The sequence below is a fragment of the Strix aluco genome, chromosome 6, assembly GCF_031877795.1.
Source record: "Strix aluco isolate bStrAlu1 chromosome 6, bStrAlu1.hap1, whole genome shotgun sequence".
NCBI lineage: Eukaryota > Metazoa > Chordata > Aves > Strigiformes > Strigidae > Strix > Strix aluco.
The window spans coordinates 13996653-14009026 of NC_133936.1; the positions used below are offsets into that span (position 1 = coordinate 13996653).

Consider the following 12374-nt stretch of genomic DNA (forward strand, 5'->3'; position numbering starts at 1 on the left):
TTTGAATACAGATGTGTGGTCAGGGATTGTTTACTTAGAGCATTTTAAGAGTTGTTTATAGAGGCTGTATTCATTCGTAAAATTTACTGGTTAGTACAAGCAGGGACTATTTTTGTGTGAACCATATCATTATGTTAGGAATAAAAGTGGAAATGAATAATAAAGGCCAAAACAATGACTTGTGAGGCTCAAGGGAGTATTCTTGTTAATTTTGTTTCTATTAATTTTTCTCTCTCTCTCCAAGGCAGCATAACAGCACTAAGCCACTCAGATTATAGTTTCTTTTTTTTCTCCCTCTCCTTTCTCTGTTTTTTTTTTTCTCTCTTTCGTTTCTCCTCTGATCACGGCAGTCGGTTCTGGGGTTGGAGTGCAGATGGGCTGTCGAAGCACCCCCCTCCCCTTTCTCAGCCTAACTCCATCCCCACTGCTCCTTCCCACAAGACTTTCAGACGCTCTTACTCTCCCAGGTAACAAGCTACCTGTTAAACCAACTTGTCTGAGGTGTCACAGTATTATTTACCTTTCACACTGTGGGGTTTGTTCAAATGTGGGAAATGATTTGCAGAGACTTTGGTTGGAAAAAGAAAAGAGATGATGATAGCTTTCAGAGAGTGGAGGTGACAGGCAGCTGCTTGCTTGCTGCTTGGGGAAGATGTGGCATGCAAGTGGGAAAAAAAAAGTGGATTTTTCCAGACTCTTCCTCCTTGCCAGATTCCTGAATGGGTATATGTTTCACAGTTGGTTTCCAATGCAGAACACAGTTGCTGAGCACTTTCAGCAGGCAGTGGTTTTGTTATGATAGCATGGACAAGGTCTTTCAACTTGGCTACACTGTGCAAGCAGCACACAAGTACTTTCAAACAGGCAAGTACAGCTCAGTAGTGTTTTCACATCTGCAGTAGTGAATATCCATAGGACAATGAGGATGAAGCTTGCATATATGATTTTTACCAGCTGCTTACACAGTGTTGATTGTGGAACATCTTGGAAATCTGTAGTATTGAAATTAAAATTGTCCTTACCACAAGATTTAGAGGCTATCAATCAGCAATTTTGACATCTCTTCCTCCTCCTGTGCCCTCACATTTTGTTCCAGTCTGCATACAGATCTTTAATCAGTATACTGGACTAAAGCTGTATACTGGTTTTAATCAAAAAACCTTCTGAATACAAATTTGATTTGTCAGACCTCTATATTAAGTTCCTTGGATTTTTTTTTTTAAGTTTGTGCCCTGATGACAGGCTTTCTGTAGATGTGGTTTCTCCTGACTTAAATTTGCCTATTATCTGAGGAAGGGATATATATAGTGTTGAAGCAAGAAGTTCCTAATAAAAAACTATTGAAAGAAAAGCAACAAATTGTTCTTTGAGGGCTCAAAATCTGGGAATCTGTGACATCTGAGAGAGAAAACAGAATCCCATAGTCTGTACCTCTGTGAAAACTTGCAGAATTAGAACTTTAAATCCATGTTCTGACTCTTCTAGGACACAAAGATATCTGTGGAAGAGATCCATGTTGATTTTTGGAGTTAAACTAGTTGAGAATTTTTTTCTTCCTTTCATTAGATGACACAAAGGTTTGGAATAAATTGACATATATATATTCCAGCCCAGAGCTTGAAAGTGCAAGGAAGTGGGTTACTGTGTACTGCTTGAGGATGCTAAACTGTTGATTACTTATACATAGTTTGGATTGGAAACTGAATAATAGTTTATGAAAGTAAAATGTATTTCATGTCAGACTGGAAAACTGCCAAATTGTATCTTGATGAATTGTAGAGAGCTGCATTGTTTTAGTGCAGCAGAAGATGGAAAATAATGTTGTGACATCCCTAAACACTGCTCATCTCTACTCACTTCTTATTCATCCTGTCACTTTCCTCTAGTTTTCTGCATGGGTCATAACTTTTTTTTTTCCTTTTGTGTCTTTTTTTTTTCCTGAAAGGTGAGTGTAGTTCCATTTTATTTTTTATTCCCTGCATCGTGTTGTCTGTGAAGTATTCCAGTGCACATACTGTCAATAGACGTGTGTGTTCACATGTAGAGTTTTCATTCATGTCGAACACAACCATAATGTGGTCTCCTACACAGGCTTACTCTTAACATATCAAATCACTGGATTCTTTAGATGTTTATTGAAATTTGGTTTTGTGCTTTGAAAAATGCATCATATCAGTGTTTTTTGTTGAGAAATTGCCTTAGTCCTTTAGCATTGCAGAGTGTACTTTGATCTATTCTTTGGTAGCAGTGTAGGGCAATATTCATCCCTGAGGAAAAAAGAGATTTCAGCAGAAGATTTAGTGTCAGTATAGCTGTGATTATTTCTTGGGTTTTGCCATTGATTTCATTGTGTGACCTTTGGTAAGTCATGTCATGTCTTGGTGTGGGTACACAGGTACTGTCACATGTATACCTTGTTGAATGGCGGTTTCATTGTTCGCTTAAATATTGTATGAAGAACCCTGTAAGATCTATGAATTAAACATGCTTGAGCTAAAAATTAATATTTTTGAGACCATATGAAACAAATGTTTTCCTATCCCTGCCTGATACTTACATAGACTCTAAAAACTGCCTTCACTTTGTCTGGAAAGCCATCACATTACTGTCATTCAGCTGTCTGAAAAGCCCTAAATACTTCGACTTCTGTAGGTTTATAAACAGCTTTTGTTTCCTGATCTTGGTCTGTTCTTTAAGTGGTTTCTCTTTCTTCCTGGTCTGACAGACATTGTTTAAAGTTGGGTAGTTGTTCTTTGGTTTCTCTGCCAGAATACATGCTGCTGATGCTTGCGTGAGTGTAGTGCGAGCGTGTTGCTTGGGAGCCAGGGATTATGGCTATTTTCAGTGTGTTAATCCCGAAGGAATCGGACAGCACCAATCTTATCTTCTGTCTGAAGTTCCTGAGTTTCTTCCAGAAAAAAAAAGCAGTTGTTCTGGATATTTAACATCCTACTTCTAGTTCTATTGAAAATAATAGCTGTGTACCGAGGATTCAGAAGGGATTTTCTGTTTGGGTTTTTTTTTGCAACCCACCTCATAGGGAATCTTTCTTTTGTGGAAAAGGAACACAGCTTTTTGTTCAGCCATCCTTCTCCAAACCCATCCTGTCGTCCTTCCCAAACTGTTAAGAAATAGTAATTCACCCCTGTAGGGAGCCACTTCTTGCCATTTATTGACAAACAACTTGATGTAAATGTCTCAAATTCTTTTGGTTTATTTGTTTTTGGCTCTACTAAGGTCTGAGACTCACCCAGAGAAATTGTTCTCAGTTACTGGGTCTCTTCATTAAATCTCTCTTGGAAAACTGATTGTCATGCAAGTTCTAGATAGAGCAAAGCCCTGCCAATAATGCCTTTTCATTTTCGCCAAGCTTGTAGGTGCTTCTCTTCTTAGCCACATCTTTTCATATCATCTGCCCTTTCATGCCAGGCGTTTTTCCATGGAACTTAATTTTGGATAACTCCTCAAGGAATCCCAAACTTGTGTGGCTTTGTGCTGCGGAGGAATTTCAGAGGAACAGACAGACTGCAAGAAAGCATCAGATTTGAGTGAGAGAATTCCCTATCTTAGGCTCAATACTGAAATGCATCTTTTATCAAGGCATCGTGCAAGTGATTTTGGTTTTACTCCTCTATAAATGAAAATGGGATATATTAGACTGTGGTTTACATCAAGATACATTTTCCTTTCTATTTAAATCTGTCACATTTGAATCCATTGATAGAATATATTTGATATATTATGAAACTAAATTTCATTGATTTCATTTCCACCAGATGTCACAACCCTTTGAGTTCTCATGGTGATTGATTTTCTTTATTTTCCTTTTTAAATAACACCATTACCATGCTGGGGATAGGTTTGTTGAGTTCACAGAAGCTAGCACACTCACTGCTGTGGAATGTAACAAACAGTGGACCTGATTTCTGCTCACAGTGATGTAATGCCACTGATTTCAGTGGAGCTTCTCCTGGATTTAGCCCTGTTTGAGGGGAGGCTCAAATGTGAAGTCTGCTTTGATTCCATCCATGTTTTGTTACAAGTCACTGTTAGAAAGGGTATGCCAAATCATCTGTCTCCAACTTGGCATTATTTTTGTTGACAGTCAAAAGCGGATTCCAATTTCATATGTAACATTTCATATACGTTTGGTCTTTAGTATGCTGGATTATGACACGGAGAACCTAAATTCTGATGAAATCTACAGCTCTCTTCGTGGAGTCACAGAAGCGATTGAAAAATTTAGTTTCCGTAGTCAAGAGGACCTGAATGAACCAATCAAACGTGATGGAAAGAAAGACTGTGACATTGTAAGTATTTTATTAATGTCTGCAGGTAGGTGAAATTTTAAAACACTATGTTCAAACCTGGCTTTGGATTGTTAGTGTACAAAATCCATTATTCCTCCTGTATCCTTGCAAGTGTGTTTTGCTTATTCGTTGCTAACTTCTTATATCTAAATTATGGGGTCCCACTAATGTAGTCCCTTGCTCCCTTTGAACTCTAGTCTCCTGTGAAATGTGCTCACTGGGCTTCTGTAGGAGTCTCATGTATGAAGGAAACAGTGGTACTGTTTCTCAGGCTCAGCATGGCTTGGTGATAGCTTTTTCATGGAGTGTGTGTAGTCAGGTCTGTAATGGGAGATGTGAGTTCTTAAAATGCATGGGTGGTTTCCCTCACAGGCTTATTACTTCAGATATAGAAAGGACCCATAATCACTCTGAGTGCACAACTTGTATGGTATGTTATGCTGCATGAATGGTTACAGAATTATCTGCCATGTGAGATACCATTTGTTTTATGGACTTCAGAGTTTGTGGGAATCTTAAACGATAATTGCTTTGGGTCCCTTACAACTTGAGATATACTATGATTCTGTGACAGTTTTGCTTCCTATCTGGACAAACAAGTTTATGTTGGTAGATAAGTTAGCCTTCAAAGCTAAAAATCCTTGGTCCAAGATTTTCTTTGAGACCATTCAGTTGTTCCTTTCTTGTTAGCTTGCAAAGCATCATCCAATTTCCTCAGTCAATGGGTTGTGAACTTTCATGAGGAGGATATTGCTTTTGCTTCCTTTCCCTTTCTTAGCAAATTGGTCCTGTTTCAGAGCTTATGATCTTTGCCAGCTTGTGCAGTTTTAGCAATAGTAACTTAGATTTAGGAATGTTAGCATAGCTTTTTGCCCTATAATCACAAGATATTTTTGGAACAGTTGTAGTTATATAAGGGCAAGAGGTGGTAATCTAAGTTTTACTCAAATATTATATACATGTAAATGATTCTATGCCTCTTCGTGTTGGTGGGTGAACTCCAAAAAAGCTACATCTTCCACAGAATTTGAGCGGTCTCATGTCTTTTCTCTCTGTTTGATCCCCCAGGTGTCTCGAGATGGTGGCCTCGCTGTGCCTACTGGTGATGTCCGTGGAAGCAGTGATGTTGTAGAAGGGGGAAGGATGGCTCTAGATAACAAAACCTCTCTACTTAACACTCAGCCTCCCCGCGCCTTTTCAGGGCCACGTGCTCGAGAATATAACCCCTATCCTTATGCTGACACAATTAACACTTACGACAAGACTGCCCTGAAGGAAGCAGTGTTCGATGATGACATGGATCAGCTTCGGGATGGTTTGTATCAGTGTATCTCATAAAACTGCAGACACCACACTCTGTTTCTGGTATATTTGTGTATGGGCAGTGCTCTCGGAGATGTACCTGCCCATACATATGTTGTGTATTACCTTGCATCTGAGATGAGGCTTGGTATGAAACACTCTGTGTTCTCATGTACCAGCAGAACCTGATCTGTGGCTATTGAGAAGATGTTATACCGGAGTTTTAATTTTCGTTTGCTTCAAGTTTCCCTCAAACTAGTCCCTTAAGCATCTAAATGCATCTGTAGGGACGCGGTTTTGGGGACCTTCCACTCTTCGTGACTGAAACATTTCTCTCAATAGCTCGTTGTTACTGAGCATTTCACTTCATTTAAGTGATGCTACACCTTAGCTTTATTCTTTTGCAGTACATCGATGAGTCACTGTACTTTGATCTAAAGGTCATGCATGTGATTGCTGGTTTTGGGTGTGTGTGTCTGGGAAAAACTGTGGCAGTTCTCATCTTGTAGAAGTAATTATTGGAACTGGATGAAATTCAATCATCATCTCTTCCTGGTTCATTAGAAGCCATGTGCAGATTCATGAGCTGTGTTATGAACTGTGGTGAAATTGTGGGCTAGTTGGAATACCTTGCCCGCTTGACTGAGGCCACCTGGAATTTGATGCATTTTTGAGGGGCTGCTTGTTATATGCACTTTGCTCTGTAGAGGGTTGGTAATCTTGGCATCCTTGATCTTTTTCCTCATTTCCCCAAATGATTTGCTTCTGTTTGTCCTAGAAGTACCCATTGACCATTCAGATTTGGTGGCTGATCTTCTGAAAGAGCTCTCCAACCACAACGAGCGGGTGGAGGAGCGAAAAGGAGCTCTCCTGGAACTGTTAAAGATCACAAGGGAAGATAATCTCGGAGTTTGGGAGGAGCATTTCAAAACCATTCTGCTCTTGCTTCTGGAAACGCTTGGAGACAAAGATGTGAGATGTAGATTTTTGTCTGAACTCTCCTGTACATTGCTTCATCTAGGGTGCTAGTTCTTCCCCACTAGTTTAAATGAATCCTGCTGCATTGGTACAGCATCTCATCAGTGATGCTGCACTGCTTATTTTTTCTTTTGAAAGTTGACAATTCTGCTTTCATTTTCAGCGTGTTCAATGATGAGTTTTAAGCTACTCTGAAGTGTCCCAGTTTTTCCCCCTCCCTCCAGAGTGTTAGGAACAAATAACTAGGAAACTGAACTAGAATCAGAAAAGGAGTTATCTTTTTATAGTTATCTAGTACAAAAACTATCAAGATTTCAAAAATTGTTCCCTTCTGAGTTAGGATGAAGTTACAAGCTCTTAAATATGTCATACCCATTCCCCAAAAAGGGAGAGTAAAGGCACTCTAGAATAGATTAATTATTTTTTTTTAATCTGTGTGATTTAAAGATCCAGGATATTAGATTTCATGGGATGGGTCTATATGTCTTGCAAAAATGTCATCACGAACAAACTGCTTTTATAGGGAATCTTGTTTTGAAGTATTAAAAAAAAGTTGCGTAATTACCACAGTTTTATATTTGATAACTGATCAAAGTGGTAATTTACAGACTAGACTTTTTCCACTTGGGGCTATTTGTTCAGCTCGCAGCACAATGATAATTGGTAAAGGGGTCAGTACCCTGCTGCGCCTTCACATGAGAGCCGTGCTCCATCTGAATGTTACAATATTTAGGCTTCAGAGCACCAAAGAACTCACAGCTCTTCCTTTTTTCTTTCATCTGATTCAAAATCAATTCTATTTTTTATACTCCTTGTGAAGTATATGGTATGCTCTCAGGAATTTTAATTCTGAAACTGTGTAGGTGGCTGACAGTGTAGGTGGCTCAGTTGTTGTTTATAGTATAAGCATGGAGCTGCTCTAGTCCTACATGTTTAATCACAGCATCATCACACATTATCAGAAGATATGGTGGCTTTATCTAAGTACATGTGAATTGTGCTACTGCATGAATTTTGTAGATGAATAGCGAAGGACATGATTTAAAGACTGAGTATAGAGTAAAGAAAGATACCTCTGCTGAAATGATAGGATCTATTTGGAGTGGCTACAGGCCAAAAACTTGATATAACAGTTATGAAATTAAAGCAGGTATTATAAATCCCTTCTGCTAATGATCTTTTGATAAAAAGGATTAACATACAGGTCAGTGTTGACTACAATGACTTAACTGTTCTTGAAAGTAATTTCCATAGCAGTTACAGGAAGATAATCGATTTTACTGCATTAGTACATGAGAAACAGCTTTGTTGCATGGATGGAGCCCAGTTTGCTCTCTGCAAAGCTAAGCAAAAGAAGAAGGGCAAAACAAATATGATCTGAGCTTCTTTGTAGGTTCATGTAATGCAGACGTGCTGCTTTGGGTACATATTTGTGCTTCAGCGCCAAAAGAGTACGGAATTTAATAAAGTAGAGTCATTCTGATTCTTTCTTGTATCTATGACAGCAGTCTGCTTATGAGAATTTTTGTGCAAAAGCCAGCAAGGAGACCAATTCTGAATTTTAGTTATATTGATTACACTGCTCACTCCCCTGAGCTCGTAGAGCAATAGAAGCTTTCTGGTGCCATAGGGAGCCATGAGAATTTACTTCAAACTACAGTTTTGAGAACTGACTTTTTCTAATGTGGATTTCTCTTGACACAGCATTCAATAAGAGCCCTAGCGCTGCGGGTCCTGAGAGAGATCTTACGGAACCAGCCAGCAAGGTTTAAGAACTATGCAGAGTTGACTATCATGAAAACACTGGAAGCACATAAGGATTCCCACAAGGAGGTGAGCGAGCCTTTCAGTGTTGCTACTGGGAAAGCAATATGGAACTGCTGAAGAAATGTAGGACCTGTGAGACGTAACAGGCAAACACATTGACCCATCTTGACAGTAGAACAAATTAATATTAAGTCTCCCAAGTATGAATAGACAGGATTTTTATGTGCTGAAGCGGGGAAGAAAAAAGTTGAGACTGACAGAGCTGTTTAAGTGGGCTTGGAGCTATCTGGAATTGTAGGCCACTGTTTATCAGCTTCCCAGAACTTCTTTGCTCATTCTGGGAGAGGCTGAGACCCTGTGGTAGAAAAGTGCATGTTTAATAATTTTGTGAAGCACGCTCCCTCTGTCTGTACGGGTAAGGATAGGAAATGTACTGGAAAACACAAAGCCCATGTTCAGGCAGAACTGTTAGTGAAAACTGACTGGTGAAATTGGTCCATGCTGGAGACCTGGGAACTGGTGAGTAACAGGAGAAAATTAACAAAGAGGCTATGCTTCTGAAAAGAAGCTGGGGTAGAGGAAGAAATCGTATTTTCCTTTTGTGAGAGAACTTGTATGTAAAACTGAAAGTATTCTTCTTGAGTAAAACAAAAATAAAGGGAAATAATGATAACTTTTGAGGTAGATCAATTCAAATTACATTTAAAGTCAATCTTTGTGGATTGACTTCCAAGCTGGATCTTTCAGTCTACCTTGTGCATGTTGCAAGTTTGAACTAAACCTTGAAAAGTGCCACATGAATTTCTCTATATATCTGTGATGGCTTTGTTACCAAAGGCCTTGCTTTGAAATCTAAGACACTTATTCTTCTCTGCAACAGGCTTGTCCTAAACTCGCAATTTTAGACATCTCCGCCTGGAGAGCTTTGGCCATGAAAAAGATCATTGTATAGATCAGACTGCTCCAGAGCATTGCATAACTGGCACAAGGTTATGTTAGCTGTGTGTAGCAGTAACTGTACTGTTTAAAAATCAAAACAACAAAACAAAAAACACCCTCAGGGAAAGAAACTAACAGGCTGGATTTCTCTAAAATGCAAAAGTAGAAAACGTTTAATCCTTTAGTGAATGAGGACTGCTGTACTCTGCCTACCTTCCTCTCCTTGGTTAGAGCCTTTGCACTCCTGTCATTTTCAGTTCAGAGTAATAAGAAGCAGTTGTAAATTAATTTCCTGATAAAGCAGTCAGACCAAACATTATGTTCTGAAGGAGTGCCCTTTATTGGCAAGTTTTCCTGGTTGCATACTTCTCAGCTCACCTTGACTCAGTGCCCTTTGTATTTTTTCTGAGAGTCCTCCAATACAGCCATTTCTAGCAGGACCTTCCCAGATTGTCTCTGGCATTGTTTTTTAACATCCTTCAGAATTCACTGTCCTCATGGGACTGGTGGGTTTTATAGAAATCAAGAACAATGTTGAAAACATGACACTTTATGCCTTTCTACTCCCCACACTGTGTTCTTCATGCTTGTGGTATGGAAAGATTCTTCAGGATTTGCATGAGATGCCTCCTGAGGAAAAGCAGAGAAGAATAAGTCTGCCACAGAGAAAGCAAGGCTCAAGCCAGGAGTGAAGAGATGTGAGTTCTGGCACTTTATAGAAGAATAATTGAGCTGTATTGCTATTAGCAAGTAGCTGCTGTGCTGTACCTAGCATACCTTTGATTTACAATAGTTTTGCATAGCATCTTCATAATTAAAAATTATTTGCAAGTGCTGCAATGAGACCTTTGGGTGACCGCTGTCATAGCAGAATGTTGCAGGTATATTCCTGTTTTGCTGTCTGTTGCTAAAGCGTTGTGTATGCACAGTTGTATTAAGTGGTGACATTGGTGCTGGATTTTTCATTCTATGCATGTGTATTTTGTGATCCCTGTCTAAATGGGGCTTTTGGAACCATGATGCAGCCCATGAAAGGCATCATCTCTCTGTCAGTAGTTTGAGAACATCAGCATTCATGAAGCAAAGAAAGGTTTCCCAACCTGCACTTGGGTTATCTACATGAGCTAGGCTAAAGATATACCTGGGAATATACTGTAGGTATTTTTACCTGTAGCTAGGGCTTGCTCATTCAGTTAAGTCTGTGAAAAATTAACTGAGGGTCCATTTGAGTATGGCTCAGTTGGTGAAACTCATAGCCCTGAGCCAGAAGGTCACAAATTCCCATCCCGTAGTGGCCCTCCAGCTCGCTCTCGCTGCTGATTTTGCAGTGCTGCTCTCTCTAGGAGGGGTGGAGGAGCTGCTTGACTTGATCCCACTGAGCAGGAGATTAAGTTTGTGAGATTCACCAGTTTGTGATTGATGGGCACTTTCAAAGAATAGATGGAGAAGTAAAGGGAAGATCTGAGCGGTCTGTTGTACAGTTTTCTTTTTCAGTAAATCAGAGCAATGTTAAAGGCAGTGTTGTACCATCCTTAGACTACATAAAATAAAATCTTCCTCTAGACTGTAAAAACTATTTCAAGGAATGCTGCTATATAATTGGTTAGGAAAGTGTTAATCCTTGTGCCAGGGATGCCCTGGTAGGATGTCACTCCTACATGTTATGCTTCTGGGCCGCTTCTGCATTGTAGTGGAAGACAGGAGTGATCCTGGTTTATGGTTTGAGATCCTTTGGTGTGCTACACGCTGCATAAGTTAGCAGAAAATGACTGTTTTGAGCAAGCTGTATCAGTTTCAGTCTGTCTTACCTGAGTTTCCTCTTCAGCACAGGGACTGCTAATTGCCCTGTTATTGCTCACATTTTCCATTGTGTGTGACCCATGAAGAATCAATCTGAAGTGACCAAGCAAAAAGAATTTGAAGAGGAGGACACTACAGAACTGTTAATCTTGGGTACTGTCTCCAAGAAGTCATTGTACTAAGAGGCAGTTCTTTGGAAATCAAGAAGGTTCATTTGTCTACCCAAATTCCAATATTGCTGCTCTTCAGCGTGGCCAGGAGGGATCAAATAACAAATTCTAACCAACATATTCACCAACCAGCAAATACCACCCTCTCCTCCAATGAAGTGCCAATATCTAGTTAAAGATTGTTTGAAACAAAAAGGGTCTGTGGTTTTATTCCAGATTATATAATTGGAAGTATCAAAGCAGTGTTAGCATAGTTAGGTATTTTGGGATGCCTAGATAATTGTCTTTTTTTCCAATTCCAAGCAGAAGTCTTTAGAAGGTTGGATCTTTGCCATGGCTAGAACTCTCCTGCCTTCTGTTGCTGAAGGCAAGGTCTAGGATCAGTGAAGCAGCACAGCTAAGAGCACTACTTCTCTTCCTAGAGACACAGGAGAGGAAAACTTGGTACATGGAGTTGGATGCTGGGTAGCGCCTTGTTATGAGTGCAAACGCAGGAGATTGGCAAAGCACAGACCTCAATGGGGGTTCAAACTTAATGTAGCCCTAGGCTACAGACTAGAAGACTCTGGGTTGGGAACCATGTTTAGTTTGCATTTTTGACTTCAGCCTGTTTTTACACTGTTTGTAGTATAACAGTCTATTTGATGCTGTTGATTTAATGGGGTGATGTGAAGAGTCAAGCCTGCTTCAGTCATAACTGTAAATATTTATGGGGGTTGACATGTAAATGCCTTTCACTTACTTTTCGAGCATTAGAACATAATTGAAGTTGTGGATGGTATTAAATCTTGTTGATTTTTATCACTCTTTGTTTGGAGTTATTTGGAAGAGAACCATCTTTCTGTTGCCAATTAGTTAATATTAACTCATTTGTTCCAGTGTAGTTACTCACCCATAACTGAGGAGAGATGCTGCCTGCTGACCCAGTACCATTGATATGACATTGCTTCAGATTCATACCAGCAAAATGAGTATAAGTTCCTATTACTGAGTACATTAAAACAGAGATAGTTCATTAGCTTGCAAAATGGTTACAAAGAGAAAATCATAGGATAGCTAATTCCCTGCTTGTCTTTGACACTCTGTTTTTCTCTGCGACTAAGCCTAT

General features: G+C 39.6%; 1 protein-coding gene across 1 annotated transcript in view; it reads left to right on the top strand.

Moving 5' to 3' along the window:
* The window catches only part of CLASP1 (cytoplasmic linker associated protein 1), a 189013-nt gene that overhangs the window by 161032 nt on the left and 15607 nt on the right, over window positions 1-12374 (top strand). Inside the window, exons 35-38 of the mRNA XM_074828769.1 lie at window positions 4160-4310; window positions 5379-5625; window positions 6391-6584; window positions 8295-8423. Of these exons, the coding sequence (XP_074684870.1) occupies window positions 4160-4310; window positions 5379-5625; window positions 6391-6584; window positions 8295-8423 (721 nt within the window). The remainder of the gene's footprint in view (window positions 1-4159; window positions 4311-5378; window positions 5626-6390; window positions 6585-8294; window positions 8424-12374) is intronic.